The 25250-nt window shown below is 36.2% G+C and overlaps 1 protein-coding gene across 1 annotated transcript in view; it reads left to right on the top strand.

Annotated features, from left to right (window-relative positions):
- RSRC1 (arginine and serine rich coiled-coil 1) overlaps positions 1-25250 on the top strand; it is a 393493-nt gene that overhangs the window by 307010 nt on the left and 61233 nt on the right. Inside the window, exon 7 of the mRNA XM_019626528.1 lies at positions 11623-11691. Within this exon, the coding sequence (XP_019482073.1) occupies positions 11623-11691 (69 nt within the window). The remainder of the gene's footprint in view (positions 1-11622; positions 11692-25250) is intronic.

Raw genomic sequence — 25250 nt, 5'->3', positions numbered from 1 at the left:
ATATGACATAATTTTGTTGCTGTGGAAAACTATTGCATCATCTTTATTTCTGAGTTAAACATTGCCATTTCTGGACTTTGGTTCTTATTTTTAAAAGGATTGCTTACCTTGAGTTCCTATTTAAAAATATGTATTGAGAGGATGTTTGCAGTTACTGAAAAGAATAAGCATTACAAATCACTTAGCGGAGTCTAGGATATGCTTCCTTTCAAAGAAGGGTGTAATTCTGTAGCTCCAAACCCGAGTTTTTCTGAAATGCTGAAACATCTTTCTTGGAATGGGGGTTGGAATGGTGGCCAACTGACTTCAAACTGACATCCAGTTGATGGATGTGCAATAAGTCAAAGGAACACAGAATGATGAAGTTATTTTTATTTTCCATATCAGCATCCTGTAAAAAGAAAAAAAAATCTAGTGCTGCTTTTCTTTGAGAGACTAGACATCACAGCAGTTCTGTATCCCCATGTTGTTATTATTGGATTGTTTTCAATTTTTTTAAACTTTCGTTCTTAGGTTTTAGTAAACGACGTCCTAACGACTGTAGCTAAGCAGTTTATTCCATTTACAGAATGGCAAGTTGGATAAGCATCAGGTATCAACACAAATGGAGGGGAGAAATATAAGCACGGTCAGGAGGCTACAGGACTTCGTACATTTAAAAAAAACCAAAACTATTAGTTCTCCACTTTTCCATCTTAAATTGTAACTACATCTATTTGATTCCTTCCTTGCCATTGGAACGCTCATAGATTCCATCAGGAGCATTGGGAATAAAAATGCCTAATCAAGTGAAGACCATTAGGATATTCTATGTACAGCTGCATTAGACCAGCACATCTGTTGGACATACTTAGTGTGTCACTCAGCAGTGAAATTGATCATCAAAGCTTTTCTAAAATGATGCAGAAAATTCTCCAACAGAATAAAAAGAAGGGGTGCATAAAGTAAACCCTTGCAAGTTTGAGTAATCCTGAAGCCGACTTGGGGGGTATAAGAATTAAGAGAAAATCCAGAAGACATGACATAGTATATAGCAAAAGAAAAGCTTTCACTTTGGGAACTAATATTACACAGTATATAAAAGGGAATTTTATGTAAAAGCAAACAAACCCAAATCATTTAATGTGTTCCAAATACTTACACTCTCATGTTGGTGCTAAAAAAGTAGGAAATAATTAAAAGATACCATTTCATTTTGTGGTTTTCCATTTGTCATTCTTACTGAATCCACAATTTTCAACATCTCCACCATTTGTTACCATTAACTATTTTAATAATTTGCAGAAATAAATGTAAATGACCTTATGAGTTATATATAACTTAAAGCATGAGATGTTACAGATCATTTCTAGATGTCAGAATAATTATGCTTTGGAAGTAATAGTTCCTGTCTCCAAACATCCAAATGGGAGTGTTTCTTTTTAAAGAAAAACAATTTTAAATGATGACATACCTTTATACCACTTAGAATCTGAGTTAGGGAAAAAATTAAAATAAGCTGGCGAAAGCATTAGTCTACATTAACATTTCTCAAAGTGTATTCTTTGCTTATTTATATTCCAGGAAAAGAATGGTTCTTCAATAAAATAAAGTTGGGCACCACAGGCAAAACTAAGTTAAACAGGTTGTTGTTTTTTTAACCGCACAATATCTGACAGCTTTACATTTGTCAATGAGTACAATAGTGTTCCATGAGGGAGGATTCCGTGTCTTGTTGCCCGTTCTTATACCATTGTGGAGCATTATTTAAATGGAGAAACATGAGGAGTTAGTATTCCACGGGACATGCTGTGTCTAACAGTGGGCCAGAGGATCTCTAAGGTTCATTCTAGCTCCACATATTTATGATTTTCTGAGAATTTGACTGCACTGTTTATGATTTGTGCTGCAACTTCATTCTTGACTTGGGGTCATTTTGAATCGATAGGATGTCCCTAGCAGTAGACAGAACCCTTTGGAAACATAGCGCTGTTCCTGGTCAAATGTCCCTTGGAATCTATGACAATATACCTCCTGGCGTTCCACTGCTATTTATTCCAAGGCCCTTATGGACGAGATTGTAACCATAAAATAAAACAAAATATAATTGAGCCAATTCGTCAAGACTTCATGAACCAAACCATTGGCCTGCCCTCCTGGCTCACAGTCATCCTACAAGAGGCAGCTCAAGTACCACCTCCACCTAGAAGTCTTGCTCGTCCTTCATTACTTCCGAAGTGCTTGTGTACAGTGTGTGTGCTTGTTTGTGTTTGTATTTCCCCTTCTAGTCTGTGAACTTATTTTGTTTCTCAATCCTCAGCTCTTAGCTCAGTGATTAGGATATAGTATTCTGCTGGAGAATTTTCTTTGTCATCTGTTTTATCTGTTTTGTAAATCTGATTTGAATGGACAGATAAAGGAGCTAATGAAAAAGTGCCTGTTTGTACAGTGATCTAGCAAGAATTAATATTTTTAGAGCATTTATTGATAATGAACAGTGGCTTTCTTTTTTCCCCCAGGGGCTATGCAGTAATTGCAATTTCATTTTTGTAAATAGTTTTTTTCAGTTGTAGTTACTGTTGACCCTTGTGTTTGAGGCAGATTCAGAATAATCATTTCAAGTATTGAACATGACTAAACATTTTTATGTGTCCATTTGTATTGCTAGTATTAATTAATGGTACAAGTTGGTAAGGAATAAAAACTTATAATTAATGGGTCTCACTTCTGTGCTGTGTGTACAAAGAAAGAGGCAGAGGCAATGGTGGGAGGTAATGTTATGACCATAGTTGGATAGCCTTTGAATACGCAGAAGCAGCAGCTGTGTTCGTATGTAAATTTCTAATTGAATTTGGTGGTGCTAGCTAGTGAGCTTTTGGGTTATCTACTGTGCTGAGGTCTAGATAGGTGCAAAAACTGTAGGTAAACCCACAAAAATGTCTGAGAAAGCCTTACAGATCACGGCCAATTAGGATTCCTTTTTTTAACATAGCATTTTTTATATTACAATTTTATTTTCTCTCTCAAGTCATTCTTCACTGTTCCTAATCTAATACAAGTTTAGTGTTGTCTAAATGGTTTTTTTTTTCCTGTTGTTATTTTTAAATTCACATCTAGACCTTTAGGAGTCTCTGGGGTTTGCAGTTTTTAAGTAAAGAAAAATCAGGGGTCTGCATTTCTGATGTTCCTAGTAATTTCATTTCTTTGAATTCAAAACTTGCATGATTTATCAACCAAGTTGTTAAAGCTAACAGTTGCTTACTTTGAGGTGTGTATGCCACTCCTTGATTCAAAATGATATCATCTGTCACATTTCTTTATAAATTTCTCCCCATATGACACAGACCGCCACCTTTTTTTTTTTAGAAGCTAATAGCTGTAAGTTGTTTTTTCCCTACTAACAAAGACACTTTTTTCCTGCTGCGGCTTTAAAGGTATCACCTGGTTTTTCCTCTCTAGATTAAAATGAGAACTACATTAACCCTCAACATAAAAATTCAAAGGAAATTAAATTCTAAATGTAAATATTGCTTTTCGCTCCTTTCTAATTGCCTCACTGACAAACACATAGCATACAAATTGGTAATGCCTTTATTGGGGCAGTTTCTCACAGCCACAGTTACTGCTGCGTACTTTTTAAAGCCAGAATTATTGAAGAACCGTATTACAACACTTTGGAATCAGAATTACACTTAATAGAATCGGGGATCACTGTTCCACTTTTGATGTTTTGTAAAATGGGGGATGGAAATCTCAGAATCACTGAAATTTTCTTCAGACTCAAACACTTATGGAATTGAATATAGTACAATGAAGAGAAACTCTCTAGGTACGTTTTCTTAGGCGACCTTAAATATATGAAACAAATAAGCATATGTTAATGGGTTGTTACAAAGCAGGACGCCTCTTCAGATTTTCCATGTGATTCAATAAAGTATATTCAGATAAAAGTTTCTCCATAAACAGTAGCTTGTGCCTGGAAAGCAGATTGTTACTCTCTAATTTTGGTTACTATTCGCTAGCTTCCAAGTGAGTAAGTAGGTAAGAAATAGGCTTTAAAAAAAGCATTGAAGTGAAATACACAGGCTCTGTGTCTTCGGCATTCTGACCTTGACTACTTAACTTTCTTGGGACCTTTATTTCTTCATCAATAAAATACGAATAGCAATAACTTATCTAGATAAAATACCCATACTTAGAATTCTTTGGGAAATGCCACTTTATATTGTATCGCTTTTATTCACACTGGTTTTTTAAAGCATATGAGAACATTTAAACTGAATAAACACGTGCCATTCATTGTAAATGTAGTAAGAAAGAATAAAATATCAGAAAATGTTCTCAAATGTTTGATGACTATCTAATAAAATCCATATACATAAGAACGGTGGGGTGGCAGTGCTGGATATAATTCTAGTGTCTGATTACAAATCATCCTGTTTTACTGTCATTGCTTAAAATATTTTGACCCAGCAATGCCTGTGAAATGCCTGTGTCTTGATCATTTTTTTTAGTGTTAGTGTGAAAAGCACTTTAATTATAAATAATAAACTGAAATAAGGCAAAATATACATTTTTGCCAGATGTCTTTATTTACAGTTCATTAGAACATTTCTCTCTAGACTCCAAAATTTATATTAGAGCAGTAGAAAACTTCAATATCTTGAGTGAGTAATTTTCTTAACTTTTTATATTGACTATTAAAGCACATACATATTTTTAGATAAAGGTGGTATAATAAAGAGCACACCCGTTGGATTTGGGTAGAAACCATGCTCTGCCCCTTGAGTTTAGGAACGTAAATTAGGAGTTTTCCATGCAGGCTTCCTGTTCTTTTTCTATGCATTTACATATATTCTAATGCACGTACCTCGTTTGGTTTTGTTTAGTAAATGGGATGGTGCTATATATTGTTATTCAACCTGCCATTTTTACTTAATGTTTGTCTTGAAGATCGTTCCATATTGTCAGTACATACAAGTCTGTCTTATTCTTTTAATGGCTTTATAGTATTTCACTATATCTTCTTAGGTAGATGTTGGAACATATAGATCTTTCTTCTGTGCTTCTAAAACTGTGACCTTGAAAAAGTTATTTCACTTCTCTGTGCTTCAGTTTCTTCATCTATAAAATGGAGGTAGAGCCAATTTGAGAATTCAGTGAAATACTTACACATACAAACACAAAGGCACAAAGTAAGGCTTCAATAAATGTTAATTTTGGTAATGATGATGATGTTGTCTCTTAACTTTTCTCCTATGTGTATATCTCTGTTCTCTTTCACAGTGTCCAGGGAAAATTCCTTGGTAAGATATTCTAATACACTAATTTAGTCTTCAGCTGTCTTCCTCCTGCTCTTTAGTTCATGTATGGAATTCTTTTGATGATCAAAATATCATTCCCAAGATACTCTTAATATCAGCTCAAATCACTTTAAAGATATTATTTACATTGATTCTAAAAAATTCTGTTTGCCTTATTAACTCTCATTTCTCTGCTTTGTTGTTCTAGAGTGTTATTGTTTGTGGTGTTTTTGGCTTTTTGTCTCTCTTGGGATTGGTTTTCCTTGAATGTCAGGCAATTTTAGGTTGGCTGTTCGTCTTTATATTTGACAATCCCTGTAATCTTGCCATTTCAGCTTATTATACCTAGTCTCTATTGATTGTGTCAGGCGACAACATGTGTTGCGAGTAAAGACACATTAGTAGCTTGTCACCCCTTTTGAGCATTAGTAGTTATCAGCCCTGCCTTACTGGGCTTAATACCTCCTACACTCACTACCTATACCCCTACTTATCCCATGCAAGCGACATGCCATTGTTCAGCTGCTCCAATCAGAATTCCCCACTTGCCTCAGGCAGGCCTACCTCCTGTGATGTGTTTCCACTGACTCTAAAACGAGAGCACCCCTGGAACTCCTCCCATATCTATATGGTCTTCTGAATATGATTGGGCTGTGATTTCCTCTAATCATTTTCCCATAGATCTATTTTCTGCTTTTTAAGAATTCCTTGACACTTCTGATTTATTCATGGTGCTGCAATGTCAGGATTGGGATACATATAGAAAAGAACTTCCGGATGAAGGTTGTTAAACCCTCATAAAAAATTTTCTCTGGAAATATTAATGTAGTCTTTTCTGAAATTAGGGAATGAATTGGATACCCTGTCAATGTTTTCCAGTTCTTGAGTCAATTGATTTTTTTTTCTTATAGGGTACATAAAGTATTTCCCCAAATAATTAAAAATCTAACATAAGCAAACAGCTGCAGTAATCTAAAAAGCCATATATCTCTGGAATTTTTAAAATAAAATCAGTAAAGATGAGAATAAATTCTGGTAATGTGCCCTTGACCACACATAGTGAATAATCCGCTCCTTAGCCCCGCGTCACCTCTGCAGCGCCCTCCTGATCTTCATCATTCAAGGGAAACAGCCATAGAGGGCTTCTTCCTGACAGGAGACTTCACTTGAGAAGGAACAACGTAATACTGGGTTGTCGGAAAAGTCATGACGCATTTTTGCAACGAAAACCATAGAAAAAACATGTCATGGCTTTTCTGACAACTCAATATTTGCGTTAACTTTCAAAATCCTTTTTATTCACTTATTTAAGAAACATTTATTGAGCATTTACTGTTAATCCCCAAATTTCAGCACCTTAAGACAATATAAGTATTAATATGTTTTATGCTTATTATCACAGCGTAATACAAGTCATCAGGAAAGAATTTCTGCTCCTTGCAGAAATTCAGTGTCCCAGATTTCTTTCATCTCACGGTTTGCCCTGCGTGGGTCCTCTGTTCAGCCAGTGGATGGGGAGAGAGAATGAGGATTACATGGGAGTTCTTTTATAGGCCAGGTATGGAAACATGATACACCTCACTTATGGTCACATTTTATTGGCTTGTAAATGGCCACACTTAACTTCAAGTAGCCTAGAAAATGTAGTCTGGCTAAACACTCATGAAGAGCATGCTAAATTCCTGTCACACCTACTATGTGCCTGCTCTCAAGGAGATGGATATTTCCTTTAGTGAAGGAATAAAGTATATTCCATAAGGAAGATACTAAGATGTCTAAGAAGAAAGGAAGGAGCAGTCAGATCCACTTGCGGACAAGAGGTGTTGATCAGGGAAGGTTTCACAGAAGAGGGTGACATATGAACTAAAACTTGTAAAATTTTCTCAGTAAGTGAGGGAGGCACCCCAGCAAGCACAAAGGCGGGACGGTCCAAACAGAAGGCAGAATGGCGCAGTCAATAAGGCCACAAACTGAAGTGATGAAGGGGGAGTGGTGAGTGATGAAGCTCGAAAGTTGCATTGAGATCAGACTGTGAGGGGCTTAACGTGGCATCTAAGGAGATTGGATTTGTCTACATATCCACCAGGGCACCTTCAGTAGTTGTAGCAGGGAGTGACATGGTCATATTGCTGTTTTAGAATGGTACAGTCACTCATTTAACAATTATTGATCATCTCTGTTTTCTAGATACTGTGCTTGCAGCTGGGGATACAAAACAAGGAACACTTTCCTTGCACTGGTGGTAATCTGTTGGGTTCATGGGAGGGAGTAGGATTAAAAGTATAGTATAGAGATCAAACAGGAGCTTCTTTCTTATTCACAGTGAAGAGAGATGAGGCCCTGAATGTGAATATTGGCAATGAAAAATGGGAAGGACTGGATGGGTTCTAGAGATGATCTGTGGAGTAGAAGGTGATGAAACCGCTAGGCAACCGGAGGTTCTGCATGAGGATAAGATTTGCTGGAAAGGATCACAAAGGTTCCCAACCTGAGAAAATGGGAAATACCAAGGGAAGAGGATCAAGTTGGGCAGAAAGATTATGAGTTCCATCATAGACGTGATTTTTGAGATATCTATGTGGAGGTATCAGGAAGTGATTGGAAAAGAGTTCTGATGATCAGGAGAGGGGCCAGACTGGAGCTATGGTAGACATTGGAGTTACATTTTAGATTTCTATAGACTGCCTAAGAAGAGAACTCCAGGAAGTAAAAGATGGGTAAAAGAGGCAGCAGCCAGAAAAGGTTGACGAAGAATTGTTGGAATTAAGAGAGCATTTTGATAAAAATATGGTTGATTAGCTGTTTCTTTTAAAAGGAGAGAGTATAACAGGATAAAACTGAGATAATCATTACGTTTGGCTGAGTTTTTAGGGACATTACATTATAGAGCTTTAGGGACCGTTGCTAAAGCTGTGAGGGCAAAAATCTATAGGAAATGAGAAAAGGCAGTAACTTGGTTGAAAGAAGAGTTAATATTGCACAGGATTTGTGAGGCTTCAATGTGTTTATAGTCTAAGGATAGAGAAGAGTGAGTTTGAACCTTAAGAAGCAGAAAGAACCCTAAAGGATATGAAAGGAATGGGTTCTAAAGCACAGGAGGATGGATTGTCTTTCTGAAACAAGGCAAAAAAGAAGTAAAGATTGATAAACGTTTGGAGATGAATGGGAGTGAGGCTGAGAAAATACAAGGGAGTTAGGGGAGCTGGTGTGAGGTTATTGGCACTTGTAGTGACGAAAGCATAGTAAGTTGTAGGAAGTGAGAATGGAAACCAAATATGGATGCTGACTAAAGAGGAACGACATGGAAGGATCCATGTAAATTTCTAAATCATTGGTTTTTAGTAGAGTCAGTTACATTTATATACCATTTTGTAGGGAGGCTCTGCAGCAAAAATAGAAAAGTGGTCAGGTAACAGCTTGGTAATAGCTTGGCAAAACAACAAAGGAATCAGGAAAATGAGGATTTTTATAAGTGTGGTATTGAAAGGATTGTCTTGGGTTGGGAAGGAAGCAAATCCTGGAGGGTGCTGTTAGCCTGGGGGCGTTTGGAAGAACCAAGGGATTAGAAGTTGTGAACAAAGTTAGTGAAAGATGTCAGCACCAGGGCCGGCCAAGTGGCTCGTTGGTTAAGAGTTGGGAGTGCAAACTCTGAGCAGCAGGGCCACCAGTTTGGATCCCACATAGGCCAGTGACACTGTCCTCTGCAGCTGGGATGGTGAACAACAGCTTGACCTGGAGCTGGGCTGTCGTGAGTCGCCAGCGATGGCGTAGGCTGCAGTGGGGTTGCAGTGGGCTCCCTAAAGCTACCGTGAGCGGCAGGCAGCCAGCATGAGCTGCCAAGAGCCGCTGTGAGCGGCCGTCCAATGGCCGGCGAGCGACTGCCTCACTCGGGAAGAGCACAGTGATAATACCGACATGGTCCAGGGAAGCAACGTCCTCCACATCTAGACTGAAGAACGAAAGGACAGCAACTTATCTGTTTCCCTTCCCCGATTCCCCAATGCTGTTCCCTCCTGCAATTCCCCAATAAATTTAAAAAAAAATAAAAAATGTCAGCACCTTTGGTAAATGATGTGCTTTATAGTAGATCCCGCTGTAATCCTAAGGGATTGACGATGAATCCTAAGAATAGGTCTTAACCACCTACCACTTTTGTTCTTTGGTATCATAATTTGTGGTTCATCTAATGAGATTCAATATCACCATCTGTAAAATGGGATTGTCACACGTTCTAGAGAATATTTAAAAAATTATGATAAATTAAATCGCATATGAATAACTATACATTCTTCCCTATTCATATTTAAATAATAATATAAAGCAAAGATAAAAGAAGGTATTTTTCAAATTCCCTTAATAATCAATGAAGAATTTATCCTAATGTGTTTATCAATTTGAATAAATGAATTTTCTTCAAGTGAATTCACTTAGATTCTTTGTAGAGAACATACTGATTATTAATAAAAATTTCCAATCTGTGCTTTTCAAATTAATTATTATATATGTTATTTTGATACAATTCAAAGTTGTTGTTTTTTATGTACACGTACACATATACACATACTTGGGGATCTTAATTGACAGCATGAAGTTCAGTTACATAAAATATTTAACCACAGCACAAGAGCCATTTGCAGTTTTAAAAGAACATATAAAACAATATTCCAATGAATTGTCCATGTATAGCAACAAATCAGTAAGAAAGGACAAACCGGCATAGTGAAATAGATAAATCAGATTTAGGCAGGGTAGTTTATTGAATTTAAATTGTGCCCAGTTGGCCCAAGAGCTATATATAAGCAATCCATCTTACGTTGTTAATGGGGGTTCTTGAAATCCACCTGATGTTTGCATTATTAAATTTCAGCCTAATGAGCACTGCTAATACATATTGAAGATGGTTGTAAGGAGCAGAATGTGAATCTGAGCGGGATAATTTGAAAGAAACATAAGCTGAGCCTTTTACATGACTCAAGGGGTATATCTACAATTACACATATAACCAAAATTGAATTTAAATGGAATTTCTATTATCCTTGTCCTTCTACCAGGGAGAATAAAGTGTAAATGAAGTAAAAGTCTTTAGAGTTACTGGTGGTTTGTTTTTATTATCTAATTTAATAGATTCTTGCAGTGATACAGAGTGGCATAAAAGTTTTAATATTTCATGACTTTAAATGCAAGCTAAGTATGTATTAAAGCTTGTAAATGGAAACAGATGTCAGTGTAATTGGATATCGCACCTCACAACACCATTGTGTGAGTTTTATATTTTAAGAAAGTGTCGATATTAATGGTGAAGAAACATCAAACTTTGAAGAAAAATAGTTATATATGTGGTATGCATTTTCTTCCAATTCCCCCTGTAAGCCAGGTTTTATACTTCTAAAGGGTATGTTGATTTTGCATAGGAAAAATATATGCAGCAAAAACTGACGGGTAAGTATGTTTATTTTTTAAATCATAGTTTGCAGTTATCATGATGATAAAGGCTCATCCAGAGTTTAATGCTGGCACAGTTTGATTCTTTTTCTTTTGACGAGGCAATACTTTTTAAACTTAATATTTCATCAACTATAATGCTATTAGAGACTTATTTTCACTTAGTTCACTCATCAGGCAGTGAGACGGCAATAAAGGCGAATCGCCCCTTTGAGACGTTAACGCTTTGGAATAAATGATGTGCTAGAACAGAAATTTAATTAATTTACAGAGTATATTGATAGTCCCTTGTTACTGTGCTGTATATTTTTAATCTTCTTTAACATCTGTAGTAAAGTGTTTGAAAACCCCTGCAGTTGAGCAACTAGTAGATAATTAAGTAATAAGGGAAGAGGTTTCTAGAGGGAAAAAGATTCTTTTTACCAAATGCTGTCATAACATGAATAAAGAACTGCTACTATGATATGCACTGAAAAAAAAATAATATGCTACCTAATTTGATCCTGTTCTAAAGATATTGCAAGCTTCTTATATTTAAAATGTGAATTGTGGCTTAAGAACTTTTCTCTGAAGTTTAGTGCAGATGCATTGCACTGACAAATCAGATGACCAACAGCTTTTCCCAGTTTCTATGCCATTGTTTAAACTCATGTTGCTTAAATTCATTTTCCTTTATGTATAGAGATTAGCTTGAACCTAAGCTTCAAAGATTCTAAACAAATATTCTACATATATTGAATAAGGATTGTAACAGATGTATTTCAGATCTTCAGCCATTTTTTTTTTCTTCTGACAACTTCATGAAAAAACATAAGGAATTTCTTTTCCCTTTCCCCAATACTTCCGCTTATCATACAGACATAAAGTAAATGCAGACATTTCATTGTTTTCGTTTCAGCAAAAGCTGATGAAGCATTGAAAGCCAAAGAAAGAAATGAAGAAGAAGCAAAGAGAAGAAAGGAAGAAGGTAAAGGCATGTGTTCCTTTCATTTCAAAGCAGTCATTATAATGAAGAGTCGCTATGTGGCATGATTTCTTCATTCTCTGGATAAACCATAGCATATAATCCTACAGGGAACCTCATGCTATTTCATGAACCTAAACTATGACACAATATCACACTATATTCAGTGTTTTGGGTACTAATTAATGTCTACTAGAATAACATTCGTTTATAAGCATCCTAGAATATATTATGGGAAAACTAGGAAGGTATCAAATTATAAAGTAGAGCTGTTGGTTGGTTTGTTTCCTTCTGACATTTTATAGTTAAAAGTTTTTCAAAATCAGTCATAGAAATGGATTGAACTTATCTTTACAGTTTTAAATGTTTTCTTTTGATGAAGAAAAGTCCCCTTGCCACAAAAAACTAAATAAAAAAGCTCTTAAGAGGGAACAATAAAATATGAAATGTCAGAAATAGTCATAATTCAAATTAAGAAATTCATGTCATAGTTTTTTAGATTAAATGTTTTTTACTAATATTGAAGCCACCGCCCAAAAATATAATGCCAAGAAATCTGACAGATTTTGATCTCCGCTAACAAATTTTTATTTCCCCTTTAGTTTGCTATGATTTATGTGAGTAAAATTTTGTGGTTTTCCTTCACAGAAGCTTTATATAGACTGTTGTAAATTACAGTGCTTAAAGCAAGAGCCAAACAAATCTTTCTCAGTGAGTTAAACTGATGACACAGTAGGACTGGCAGTCATGTCTCTTTAACTGGCTAATTAGCAGAGTAACTATTTTCTCTGTGAACTTTCAAGAGGTTGAAGCCCGATCATCTGTGCCAGAATATCGGCTTTGATTGATATTGTCTAAACATGAAAATTGAAATTTTGGCCATTGCATATGTCTTTTACTATGACAACCAGAAAAGAATTTTCATTCTCAACTTCCAATTGTGAGCTGAGACCCAGTAGAACCTAAAATGTTTGAGTATGATGGTTTAGAATGCTTAAAAGCAGAATTCCATCAGAGCCATTTTCCCAAAGCAAAATAAAAGAAAAAGAAAAAGAAAAAACCCAACCTGTGTAGATTTAGGTGATAGAACCCTGCAAGATAAGTAGATTCTAACTAAATGTGGACTGATTTATAGGTATAAATGTGTAGTGTTCTTACCTGATATGACCCGCCTAAGTCCTGACTTTATGTCCTGTCTTAGATCAACTAGTTTTATGGTAAATTTAGAAAACACGTGAATTCCAATGGCAAGAATACGCAGTAGAAATCTCTTCTTTTGGCTTTCTGCAGTGCACATTTTGTTAGTGGAAGCAATCTATCTGATTTCAGTTATGCTTATGGTTACCTGGAGTACAAATAGATATACTACTAGATGCAAAATGGTCTAAGCAAATTATAGTATTTGAGTGCTCTTATGTGGTATTCTGATCAATGTAACTAATTAATAACATAATAGCCCTTATAAAGTGCTGTGGTACTGTAAATTACAAGTGTGGTATTTATTACCAGCCAACAAAGTGGCTATATCTTGAGTAGTTATTAGTCTAATCCCATTAATTCAAGTCATAACTGGGGTTATAATCAATTGAAGAAGGATGAAACTGATGTGATAACTACAGGTATTGAAATTTCTAGGTGATTTATTATTTTGAAAACTATATAGTATGAATGCTTTCCTAGTGTAAGAATCTTTTAAAGTACTTCAGAACGCTACATTTACAGTTACAGTTGATACTTCTAATAGTCTGTTTTTCTCATTGAATTAGTTCTAAACATCTTTAAAAGGATATTTTGTTAACAATTTCTTAAGTAACTATAGATACTTGAATGTTATATTGTAATTCTTTTGAAAGTATTCTTCATTTAGACTTTCACTAAGTCATACTGCCCTTGTGCTTAGTCTGTGATATACAATAACCTTTTTTCATTTCAGTACCTGAGAATGGTTGGAAAAGCACATCCCTATAATCATAGCTGTTTTAATTAGCATCTTTATAACCCTGTCATCCTAACTAGAATATAGATTCTAGGATTGTACAGGATTTAATATCCACAATGCCTAGCACATGGTACATAGTACTGTTTCTTAATTTTTGAATGAATGAATGAATGACCAGTTTACCCTTCATTCTTTTAAATCCATGCTTAAGTAACTTATCTTGAGCTTGCGGTTGATTCCAAATAACCTAGGTGAAAGTGTAACCCAACTCTGTTATATCCGTTTTCTAAGGCAGGACCTCATCCATTAGTCTGTTTCTCAAAAGAATTACAGCCGTTTGAAAAGAAACCAAGGAATTTCAAAATGCTACTAATATTTGCTAGTATGGGTTTATCAAGTCTTTACCTGAGATCACTGAATTTTCTGTGCATCCAAAAAAACATAAGAAAATTATTACCACAAGTGTTGAAGGGACATTTTATGCTAAAATAACCTAATGACACAAATTTCAAAAGATAAAACATGTGTTTCATTCAGTAGGTTTCCTTTGTGCTTATACTTTGTAGGTAAAAGTAAATCACTAGCTAGATTCTTTGCTGTTGTTTCTTCCAAAATTGTTTTCTCATGGATTGTCTAGAGACATGAATGCTATCAAATTAACCTTTCTAAAAATGATTAATGTATAAAGCTACATTTATTTTACTTCATATAATTAATCTAGCTGCAAATTGAAACCTGAGATACATCTGTATGTGTATGTGTATATATTTCTGCAACTGAAAGAATAATGTTTTATTTCCAATCTATAAGCCACTAGTAATTCACTCTATCTCATCATTTATACAGTTCATCTCTTAATTTCTCAGCATGCTGATATGCAGCAGAGGGTTGAAAGTATTGTTAAAATGTAGATAGATGTTAATCTGCCCAGCTCCCTTTATCTACTGTCTGTTATCTCAAAAAAAAAAAGCTATTGTATTAGCATAGCAAGATCTGTGCCTTGCAAATATGTTCTGACTATTATGCAATCCTTTCTTTTGAGTGTTCTTAAATCAATATCGCAATTATATGTGCAAGTATTGTATCCAAGAGAGAAGTCAAGCTACTCACCAAAACTTGTCCAGAGTCACTGCGTTGCCCTCCACCGTTTAAACAGTGGGACCCCATTTAGAGTGCTTTTCATGGTCCTTATACTGATCAGTAGATTTTCCACTTACTGAATACCACCTAGTACATTAGTATGGACCCTCCTTCTTGAACCATTCACTCTAACTCTTTCCATTTTTGTTGAATTATGTAAAGGTTATATTATTTAATAGTAAAAGTCAACTGAACATTTAAAGTTTAGGTTTATAGTTCCCTTCTTTAAAAATAAGCACTTTTTAAATTCTAGATTATATTTTAGGAAAAATAAATAGTATGAAATCTTTCAATCTGTTTTCTTTCTTACTCTTTAACCTCACAAGTGTTTGGCTTCAGCTTTTGCTTTTTCTCCGTATGTGTTTGAAAATGTTCAGACTCCATGTAATTAATAATCATTTCAACTTTTATCCTTTTGATTTTTTTGTAGTATTGAATGCTTTAGCATAACTGCTTAGGTTTTTTGTATTTTATTTTTATATTTAATATGGCATGCATGTATGGATTCTAATTATGTTTTAAATCCAGTTGTGAGCATAATAGTCTTCCTTTGCATTTTGACTTTTCTCTAATATGAATTTCCTATTTGTGGCATAAGCATAGTAGCTTTTGAATCCTTTTCCCCCTTGTGTTTATTCAAAATAGCTCTACCCATCTGTTAGTTTTCTACTTCAAATATTTTTGTTTCCAAAAGTGTTAGGCAACCCATTCTAAATTATTCATGGAAATGGTGGACAGTGATAAAATGGACGTAGTATGAGGTAGTTCAAGTCTCATTTGTTTAAATTGAAATGCATCAAACCTTTTGTTACATCTGATTGACAAGAGGTAAAATAGATTAGCCCTAATTTTATTTTGTTGTGGTTTATCCCTTGGCAAAGGTGAGGGTAAAGGTGCTCGCTGCTGAAAGGGAAAACAGGGGCCAGGTAATGTTCTAATTCCTGAACATATTTTAACCCTCCTGATCCTCATGAACTCGCTGAGGTCTGTGCTGTTATCATCTCTGTCCTGTAGGGGGGATAGGAAACGAAGGCACAGCGTGTCTAATATCACTGTAGCTAGTACGTGGTGAAGCCAGGGCGCAAACCGGGGCAGTATGACTCCAATACACATTCCCCTACTTTAAACAGCCTACATAAATCACAACCTTTACAATTAGTGTTCAAATAAATGCTTTAATTCACTCTTCTTCTGTCCTTTGCTTCCTCTCTGGATCTAACCCTCTAGCTCTTAAGCATTTATTTGCTGCATTTTTCATGCCCTCATATTAGGTGGCCTCGCTTGGGTTTCTGGGACACCCAACAGGTGAGGTACTCCAGTCACAGGCATGTTTTGTCAAAGTGTCCGTGTCCTTTTTTTATAATCTCTATCTGCTTTTCTCCCTAGTGACTGGCTGGTCTCTAGTGACTGACTCACTTTTCAAACCCATGCCAGCCTTTTGAACCTGGACCAGAGCCGGACCTCAGTGTCTCGTTTCTCAGGTCCGCTTCTCAGAGGTCCCAGCTCTCCCCGTGCTTCCAGGTCCCTGGTGTAAAGCACACTCAGTACCCAGTCTTATCACACTTGGGAGAGAACTGTTATGGTCCCTTTTTTCCCTCCACTGTGGTTTCTTGCCCAAGACCAGAGAAGAAAATGCATGTTTGGGGTTCTGAAGTATCCTTTATTTCTTCCGGAGTCCCTTTATAAGAAGGTTGGAGTGAAGTTAGAAGGGTGAAGTTAGCAGGTGCCGGGTTAGGAATCACTGCTTATTCAGTTGGCATGTTGATATCAGTAGGTCAGATAGAAATCAGGGTTGTCCTTTTTGTCTTGTCCTGAATTGGCTAACCATTGTAATATGATTTCCTTGTTAGGTTTAAATATTTGAAAATTTACCCCCCCTTCCCCTCCTTGTCTTACTTTATTAGGCAGTTCCATTCCTAGATTTATAAGATCCTTTTAGGAAATTTGTGTTCCCGACTATCAGATTTAATATTGGGTTGTTGGAAAAGTCATGACGCATTTTTGCAATGAAATACAGAAAAAATACGTCATGACTTTTCCAACAACCCAATAGTTCTACATCTTTCATAACGTAGTATTTTAAAATAATATCTGTGTAGTGTTTTAACACTATTAGCTCTAATGTGGGAGAGCTGTTTCTGTAAGTAAATTAATCTGTTTAGTCTGAATGCATTGCTTTATTCCATATTTTCCCTCAAGTTCTTATTTAGTCAAAAATCACTCACGAACAAGCGCTCAGGTATTGAGCCTCGCTGTCTGTCTTATTTCCCTCAGCAGTGGTCTGGCCTTTGCAGTCCCCTTGACTCCAAGTCTATGTCTCTTTCATTCTTGAAGGATATTTTTGCTGGGTTTAGAATTTTAAGTTTGCAGTTATTTTCTTTCAAGAATTTTAAAGATATCATGGTAACCCTGTATTGGAGTCGTTAAGTCTTCCTAAATGTTTCTGTTGAGAAATCAGCTTCTAGTCTTATATTTGCTCCTTTACATATAATCTATTTTCTCTGCTGTTCTAAGGTTTTTCTCTTTGTGTTTGGTTTATATGACTTTTATTGCAATGTGCTTAGGTGTGGTTTTCTTTGTATGTATCTGGATAGGAGTTTGCAGTACTTAGTTTGTAACTTGATGTCTTCTGAATGTTTTGGAAAATTCTCCACTATTTTCTGTCAAATATTGCTTATCCTAAATCTCTCTCTTCTTCTGGGACTGCAGTTATATTCATTGTAAACCTTGTCATCATATCCCTTATGTCTCTTAAGCTCCTTCCTGTATTTTCCATTCTGTGATTTTTCAGTACTTCATTCAAGATGTTTTCTTCTACTCTGTCTTCCAGTACTCTAATTCTTTTTTCTGCTCTGTCTAGTTGAAACTTAAGGCCTTATTAAGTTCTTGATTTCAGTTAATGTATTCTTCATTGCTTTCAATACTTGCTTTTTACATTTTTAATAGTTTCCAGCTCTCACCTGAAATTGTCTTTATTTCCATGAACAAATTAAGCAGAGTGATGTTAAAATCTGCATCTAACAACTGACCTGTTTTCATCCTCTGTGTATCTTTTCCTACAGACTTGTTTTTCTTGTCCTCTTGTTTCTCGTGGTTCTTCATCTTGTCTTGTTTTTTCATATACCTGGTTATTTTTAATGGATATCATATAGAAACAATTGTAAAGATAATTTGAGGCTTAAAGTAATGTGATCTTCTTCCAGAAAGAATTTATATCTGCTCTGGAAGGGGCAGTAGCAATCTTGAATCATTTTAATTCTGTCAGGATTGGAGATGATTCATAACTGGGCTTCAGTCCCTATGGGGGCCTATCTATTTCTGGTTTATCCTTACTTTTAGGAAGTAATCTGTTAAGAGTCCAACCCAAAGCCTGGTGGTTTTATCAGAGTCTTCCTGTCCTTGACTGGCCCTGAATTGTAGATTTTGTCCCTATAGCTCCATAAGTCTCTCAAAAGCTCTGCCCAGATCCTTAGCCTTTCAGTGACCTCTTCAAGAATTGGCAGACAGATGCCACTACTGGAATCACCTCTAGAAAGAAACTGGCTCCAAATGTTGAGCTCACCTTCTTTGTTGGAACTGGGACCCATACTACTTCACTGCCTTAGTAACTCTCTGATGACTTCAAGCATATGTTTTAATATTTTGGCCAGTTTTTGTATCTGTTCTCAGAAGAAGGGAGAATTCAAATAAGCTAGACCCACCACATTACCTTCTCATAAGTTTTGACATGTGGTTTTATATTTTCCACCGTGATTTATTTTTTTACCTATGAATCACTGAGGAATGCTAAAATATTTTTTTTAATTAATAATAAAAGAACGATTACATTTTATAAAGTCTATAAAATAGTTTCAAATCTATATCACAACTATATTCTTAGGTGGTAGGTGGATTATTACCATCCTTATTAAAGATGGGGAAAGCGGGTTTAAAGAGTTCAGTTAAGGTCACACAGAGGGTGAGAAAACACAAATCAATCACTATTTGAATTTACAGTATTTTCTTATTTTTTTTTATGTTTGTTTTCTGTCTTCCCTCTAGAATGTAAGCTCTTCGAGTGCAGGGTCCTCAATTTCCTGTTTACTCCTCTATTCATATGGCTTAGAACAGTGCCCAGAATGTACTGGATAGTTAGTGTATTTTTTTAATTGATAAAAATTACTAAAGGAATGAATGCTAAAAGGATGATCATTATACGTTATACTCTTTTGCGTTGCAATTCTGAGTAATGCAAATTTATACAGTACTATGTAGTTACCAAGTGACTGTTAAATACTACATGCCATTTCTGTTTCTGACAACTGTAGGTAGGTTTTATCATCTTTCTTACTATTTAGAGTCACAGTGAAGTCATTCAGTCACAGAGCCAGTACGTGGCAGAGCTGGGACTCTGAACCTCATTCTTTTACTGCAGCCAGAAGTCGCTAGGGCTGTTGCCACTAGTGTACAGCTGACTCCTCGTATTGCAGGGGCTTCCCTGGGTCACTCCCAAGATTGCACTCCTGTGGGCACTCAGTATGTGCGTCAGCTTCCTAATGTTTAATTTACATCAGAAATATCTGATTGAATGAAAAATCTGTAACTCTGAGTTGATCTTGAAATTAGCGTGTGTAGAACACAGAAAATGTTTAAATTGTTAAGGAAATATATGATGGTTGGTCACTGAGGGCCTAGTCATGGTTAAATAGGTATCAGTGTGTCTGCCTTCTACATACATGAACACCTTATTGAAAATAAGTAAAATGTGATCTCAACCAGCATCCAAGTCCATACAGAGTACAGCTGAATGCATAAAACATTATTAAAGAGCTATTAGGAAAATAAGGAAGGATCCTTTGCTTTGTGAAAAAGTTAGTTAAAATTGAATTAGTACATATTTACTGGAGTTTCAAAATTAAGGAATAAATAGCTGATGCTATGTAACATGACACAGATACAACTATATACAAAAGAAAGGTAAACCCAGCAAAAATATCCTTCAAGAATGAAGGTGCAATAAAGATATAGGCAAAAAGTGAGTGAAATTGTCACCAGCAGACCTTTCACTAAAGGAAATATTAATGAAAAAGAAAGAAAGAAAGAAAGAAAGCTCGCTGTCATCTCACCTACTAGAGATTTAAACAATATATACATTTTGTTAGCTATTGTGGCTATTTGGCAGTATAGACATGTGAAATAATAAACGATGTTAAGGGAATATGGTATGAATTAAGCATTATGCAATTTTCATAGGTATGAAAAGAAGCATATATTTCTATATCCTAAATATTTTGAACCACAAACTTTCTGATAGTTATCATTTCCCTGTCTTCTCAAATCATTCTATGGTTATCCTTGAATTCAATGCTGATGATAATCAGAAGCATTTTTTCATAGATAATGTGTTGTTTTAATACAAGGCATGTATTGTTTAGCACAATTTTGCACACCCACCAGAGTGGGTACCTTGAGGGATACAGAAATGAAAGATCCGGCTCTCTCTTGCTCTCAAGGAACTTATAGGCAGTTTCGGAAGGCATGATTAATGCACCAGAAATGGTAGCAAAGAGTGTTAGACAATGTATAGTTATGAAATAAATTGGAGATTACTAAATGAGACACACATTTACAAGAAAGCAGACATGTTATTTTTTTCCTGCCTTTTTTAGGTTGATTGAATTTATTGAAACTCCAAATTACATATTTAATGTTTGTTTCCAATATCAGGAGACAATTTATTTTACTTGACAGTGTGTCTGTATTCCTACGGCAACAATTAAACACTACCACAGAAGCAACTCTATTACCTGTGAGAACAAATTACTTTGTACATATCACTTGATGTTGTTTTTTTTTCAAGCTTCCTCTAAGTAACTCAAGTATTAAGTTACTCACTTACCTTAAGAGAGAATGTTTTGTTTAATTTCTGGTCATGAAATACGGAATTTTATTTTCTCCATTAAACACCAGTATCTTGATTCTGTTATCCTGCAATAAAAACACCCCATAACATCATTGCCAAGACCATATGTATTTGTCATATGTATTTATGTTTGTTGTACCTTCTTGATGAATTGACCTCATTATAATTATAGGATGACTTGCTTTGTTTCTTGTTACCATTTTTGGCTTAAAGTCCATTTTCTCTGCTATAAGTAAGTATAACTATCTCCACTTTCTTTTAGTTTCCACTTGCAATGGAATATCTTTTCACTTTGAGCCTGTATGTGTCCTGAAGTGAGTCTCTTATAGGCAGTATTTGTTGGGTTTTTTGTTTTTGTTGTTGTTATTCATGCAGCCACTCTGTGCTTTTTGATTGGTAAATTCAATCTATTTACATTTAGAAGAATTATTGATAAATAAGGACTTACTAATGCCATCTTATTAGTTGCTTTCTGACCCTTTTGTAGTTGCATTGTTTTTTTATTTTCTTCCTCTCTTTATGATTTTCCATAGTGGTTTGTTTTGTTTCTCGTTTCTATTGTGAATCTACTCAATGTTTTTGCTTTGTGGTTCCATTGAGGCTCACAGAAAACATCTTGTAGATAAAACAGTACATTTTAAGCTGATAGCAACTTAACTTTGATCACATACAAGAGCTCCACCCTTCTACTCCCCTTTTTATATTTTGGATGTCACAATTTAGCTTTTAAAAAAATATTTTTTATTAGTTTCAGGTGTACAAAACAATGCAATAGTTATACTTTTCACCCCTCACAAAGTGACAACCCCCCTCCCCCAATCCACTCCCCCAATATTATACATATCTATTACAGTTCCATTGACTCCACTCCCCACACTATACTCCACATCCTGTGACTCTCTCTCTCTCTCTCTCTCTCTCTCTCTCTCTNTATATATATATATATATATATATATATAAAATTATAGTTGACATACAATATTATTCAATCTTAGCTTCAGGTGTACAATGCAGTGGTTAAGCCTCTACACCATCCATGAAGCCAGTCTCCCTAACAAGACATGTGACCATCTGACACCCTACAAAATATTTACAACCTTATTGATTACATCCCCCAAACTATTTTTCATGTCCCTGTGGCAATATTGTAGTTACCATTTTATGCTGTCTAATCCCTTTCCCTTCTCCCTCATCCTCACCCCCCCTCCCATCTAGCAACCATCACTTTTTCCTCTATATCTCTGAGACTATTTCTGTTTATTTTGCTCATTTGTTTAGTTCTTTAGATTCCACATATAAGCGAGATCATATGGTATTTGTCTCCGACTGACTTATTTCACTTAGCATAATGACAGTTTACCTCTTTTTATATTGTGTATTTGCTAACAAATTAAAGTAGCTATAGTTATTTTTAGTACTCTTTTCCTTTAACCTTTATACTATAGGTAAGTTACTACCATCTATAATAGAAATAGAATTTTCTAAATCTGACAATATATTTACCTTTACCAGTGTGTTTTATACTTTCATATTTTTTGTTTGTTTATTTGTTTGTTTTGTTTGTTTGTTTTTTGTTTTTAGCTGAGCCATCCTGCTACCTGTTGGCAGCTCAGCGGCAGCTCAGCTTGGGCCATGAATCAAACCAGTGACCCTGTTGCTCATAGCTCACACTCTTGAATGAACTCTTAACCAACTGAGCCACTTGGCCGGCCCTTACTTTCATATGTTTTTATGTTACTAGTTAACATCTCTTTTTAGCTGAAGAATTCCTTTCAGCATTTCTTGCAAGGCAGGCATAATGGTGATGAACTCCCTCAGCTTTTGTTTGTCTGGGAAAGTCAATTTCTCCTTCATATCTGAAGGATAACGTTGCAGTATAGAGTATTCTTGGCTGGCAGTTTTTGTCTTTCAACGTTTTGAATATGTCATCCCACTCTTTTCTGGCCTTTAGAGTATCTGCTGAGAAATTTAATGATGGACTGATGAGGGTTCCTTTGTAGGTTACAATCTTTTTTCTCTAGCTGCTTTTGGGATTGCCTATCTTTGATTTTTGACAGTTTAATTATAATGTATCTTGGGGAATATCTTTTTGCATTGGGATAATAGGGTGATCTGTTAGCTTCATGAACATGAGTGTCCAAGTCTCTCCCCAAGTTTGGGAATTTTTCAGTTATTATTTCTTTAAATAAAGCTTTTGCCCTCTTTTTCCACTCTTCTCCTTCTGAGCTCCTTGAATAATGTCATTTCATTCAATGTCATTTCATTATAACATTGATGAAACATAAAAATTCATGGCCTAGACGACCATCTCTGTGGAATTTGCACATTCTCCCCATGTCTGTATGGGTTTTCTCCAGGTCCTCTGGTTTCCTCCCACATTCCAAAGATGGGCAAGTTGGGTTAATTGGCATATCTGAATTATCGCACTATGAGTGAGTGGGTGTGTATCAGTGTTCCTGCAATGGAATGGCATCCTGTCCAGGGTTAGTGCCCACCTTCTGCCCTGAGTTGCTGGGATAGGCTCCGTCCACCTGGGACCCTGAACTGGAATAAGCAGGTTGGGAAATAGTAATCTAACTTGTTTTTATTAATCTTTTTTGAATGTCTATATAGCTCACACTTATTTCAGTGTTTAATATTAGAAATGTTTTGGATCTTTATTTAGAAGTGATGTTTTTGTGATCAGAAATATGCCCTAGAAACTTAAATCTTATTGATATCAATTAGCCTATGGTAAAACTGGTTTCGTTATATGTCATTTCATTTAAAGTCACAGTTTCCAAGAACCTATTGATGATGTTAAGTAAAGACTTACTGTATTTTAATATTTGTATATTTGATAGAGTCTGATAGATTGTGCAGGCTTTCTTCACTCTCTTTTATTCTTTTTCCTTTCTTCTCCTCTAACTGGGTTATTCCAAAGTTCCTAACCTTTAGGTCACTTATTCTGTCTTCCATTTAGTCTACTCTGACATAGATACTCTCTACTGCATTCTTTTTTCATTTTGTTCATTGACTTCAGCTATAGAATTTCTGTTTGTTTCTTTTTTTTATGATTTTTGTCTCTGTTAAGTTTCTCATTTTGCTCATGTATTGCTGTCCAGATTTCTTTGAATTGTCTTTCTGTGTTTTCTTGTAGCTTGTTGAGTTGCATCAAAACAGCTATTTTGATTTTTTTATCAGATACATCACAAAATTCCATGCCTTTGAGTTCATTTATTGGCGGGTTATTACCCTCTGGGGATGGCCTGTTTACTTGATTTTGCATGTTCCTTGTAGTCTGGTGTTGCTGCCTTCATTTGAAGTAGCAGACAGCTCCTCAGATCTTTCCTAGTTGCCTTCAGGTGGGTTATACTTTTTGCTGGTTCTTTTATAGTCAGTTTTCTCTGACCTTGAATGGATCCACCTGCTCTACACTTCCTGCTCCCTCTTGTGGCAGATTCTTAAGCCTTTATGTCTTCTTTCATTCTTATATAACTCATTAGGCTGGCTGCTGGAAACTTCTCTTTTGCTTTCCAGAAGGTGGCACTGTAGCTCATGTTTGTGGTGTCTCCCTTGCCCACAAACCCTGGTCTGTTTTTCTGAGAGTACTCCCTGTACCAGAGCTCGCTCTCACTGCTGCGCTCAGGAGTGCACCCGGGGAGCTGGCTGCAGAGTGGGGGGAGGTGTGGGTTTAGCACTTGTAGCATTGGGGGTGCCCATGGGCCCAGCGGGGGGATCCTCCAGTGAGGTTCTCCCAGAGAGGCTCGTCAGCTTACTCCCTACAGAAGGTCCTGAGTTAGTCATCCAGAACTGCATCCCTTTAATGCTCCCTAATGTTCTTATCTGCCTCTCGCCCCCCCCACCGCCCCCCGCAGTCATGGACTTCCCACCTCAGTACCCTGGGTGCCCCTGGAGAGAAATGGGTTTCTCCAGCCACATCCACCACAGCTGGGGAATCCAGGCACTCTCCGCGTCCCCTTCCCCCTGTGAGAAAGGTTGCCACTGTGCAGTTCAGCCCTGTGCAGTTTGCCCTGGAGGAGGGACAGCACTAGCAAAGTTCCTCTTTCTGTCTCAAGTGCATCCTTTTTATTTTTTTGCTCTAATAGCATGCTGGAATCTCCCCTGGGGAAAGCTGGACCTCTGAAAGTCTCTCTTATTATGGGTCAGTCCTCTCCGAGTTTTCCCCCACCATAGCCAAGAGGGCTTGGGGTGTGCTCCCTGACTGCTGTTGATATCACATCCCATTCTGCCATTTGTGCCTGTGACCAGATGCCCAGGTGGGCAAGACTTCTTCTGGACCACTTGGCATATGGTGCTGGGTCCCACAAGTCCCAGAAAGGTGCTTTTAGTCATGGATGGATGCCTAATTAGTTGTTCAAAAAGAGGGGTCAAAGGAGGGACATCTTACACCACTGACATCACTCCTAAACCTAATAGTAAAATTGAATCCCAAGCCTCAACAGTGGGTAACATTTTTCATAAAAGTCATTTTGATAACTTTCTTCTCTAATAAAAATACCCAAAATTATGTAGGTCACAGTTATCACTTGATAAATTACAACTTTCTTTTTGATTTTAAAAGTTTCTGCAAATCACTTT

This window comes from Hipposideros armiger, unplaced genomic scaffold (genome assembly GCF_001890085.2).
Source record: "Hipposideros armiger isolate ML-2016 unplaced genomic scaffold, ASM189008v1 scaffold_16, whole genome shotgun sequence".
NCBI classification, from domain to species: Eukaryota; Metazoa; Chordata; class Mammalia; order Chiroptera; family Hipposideridae; genus Hipposideros; species Hipposideros armiger.
Note: the sequence above shows the minus strand (reverse complement) of the source record. Positions and strands in the feature narration are given on the sequence as shown.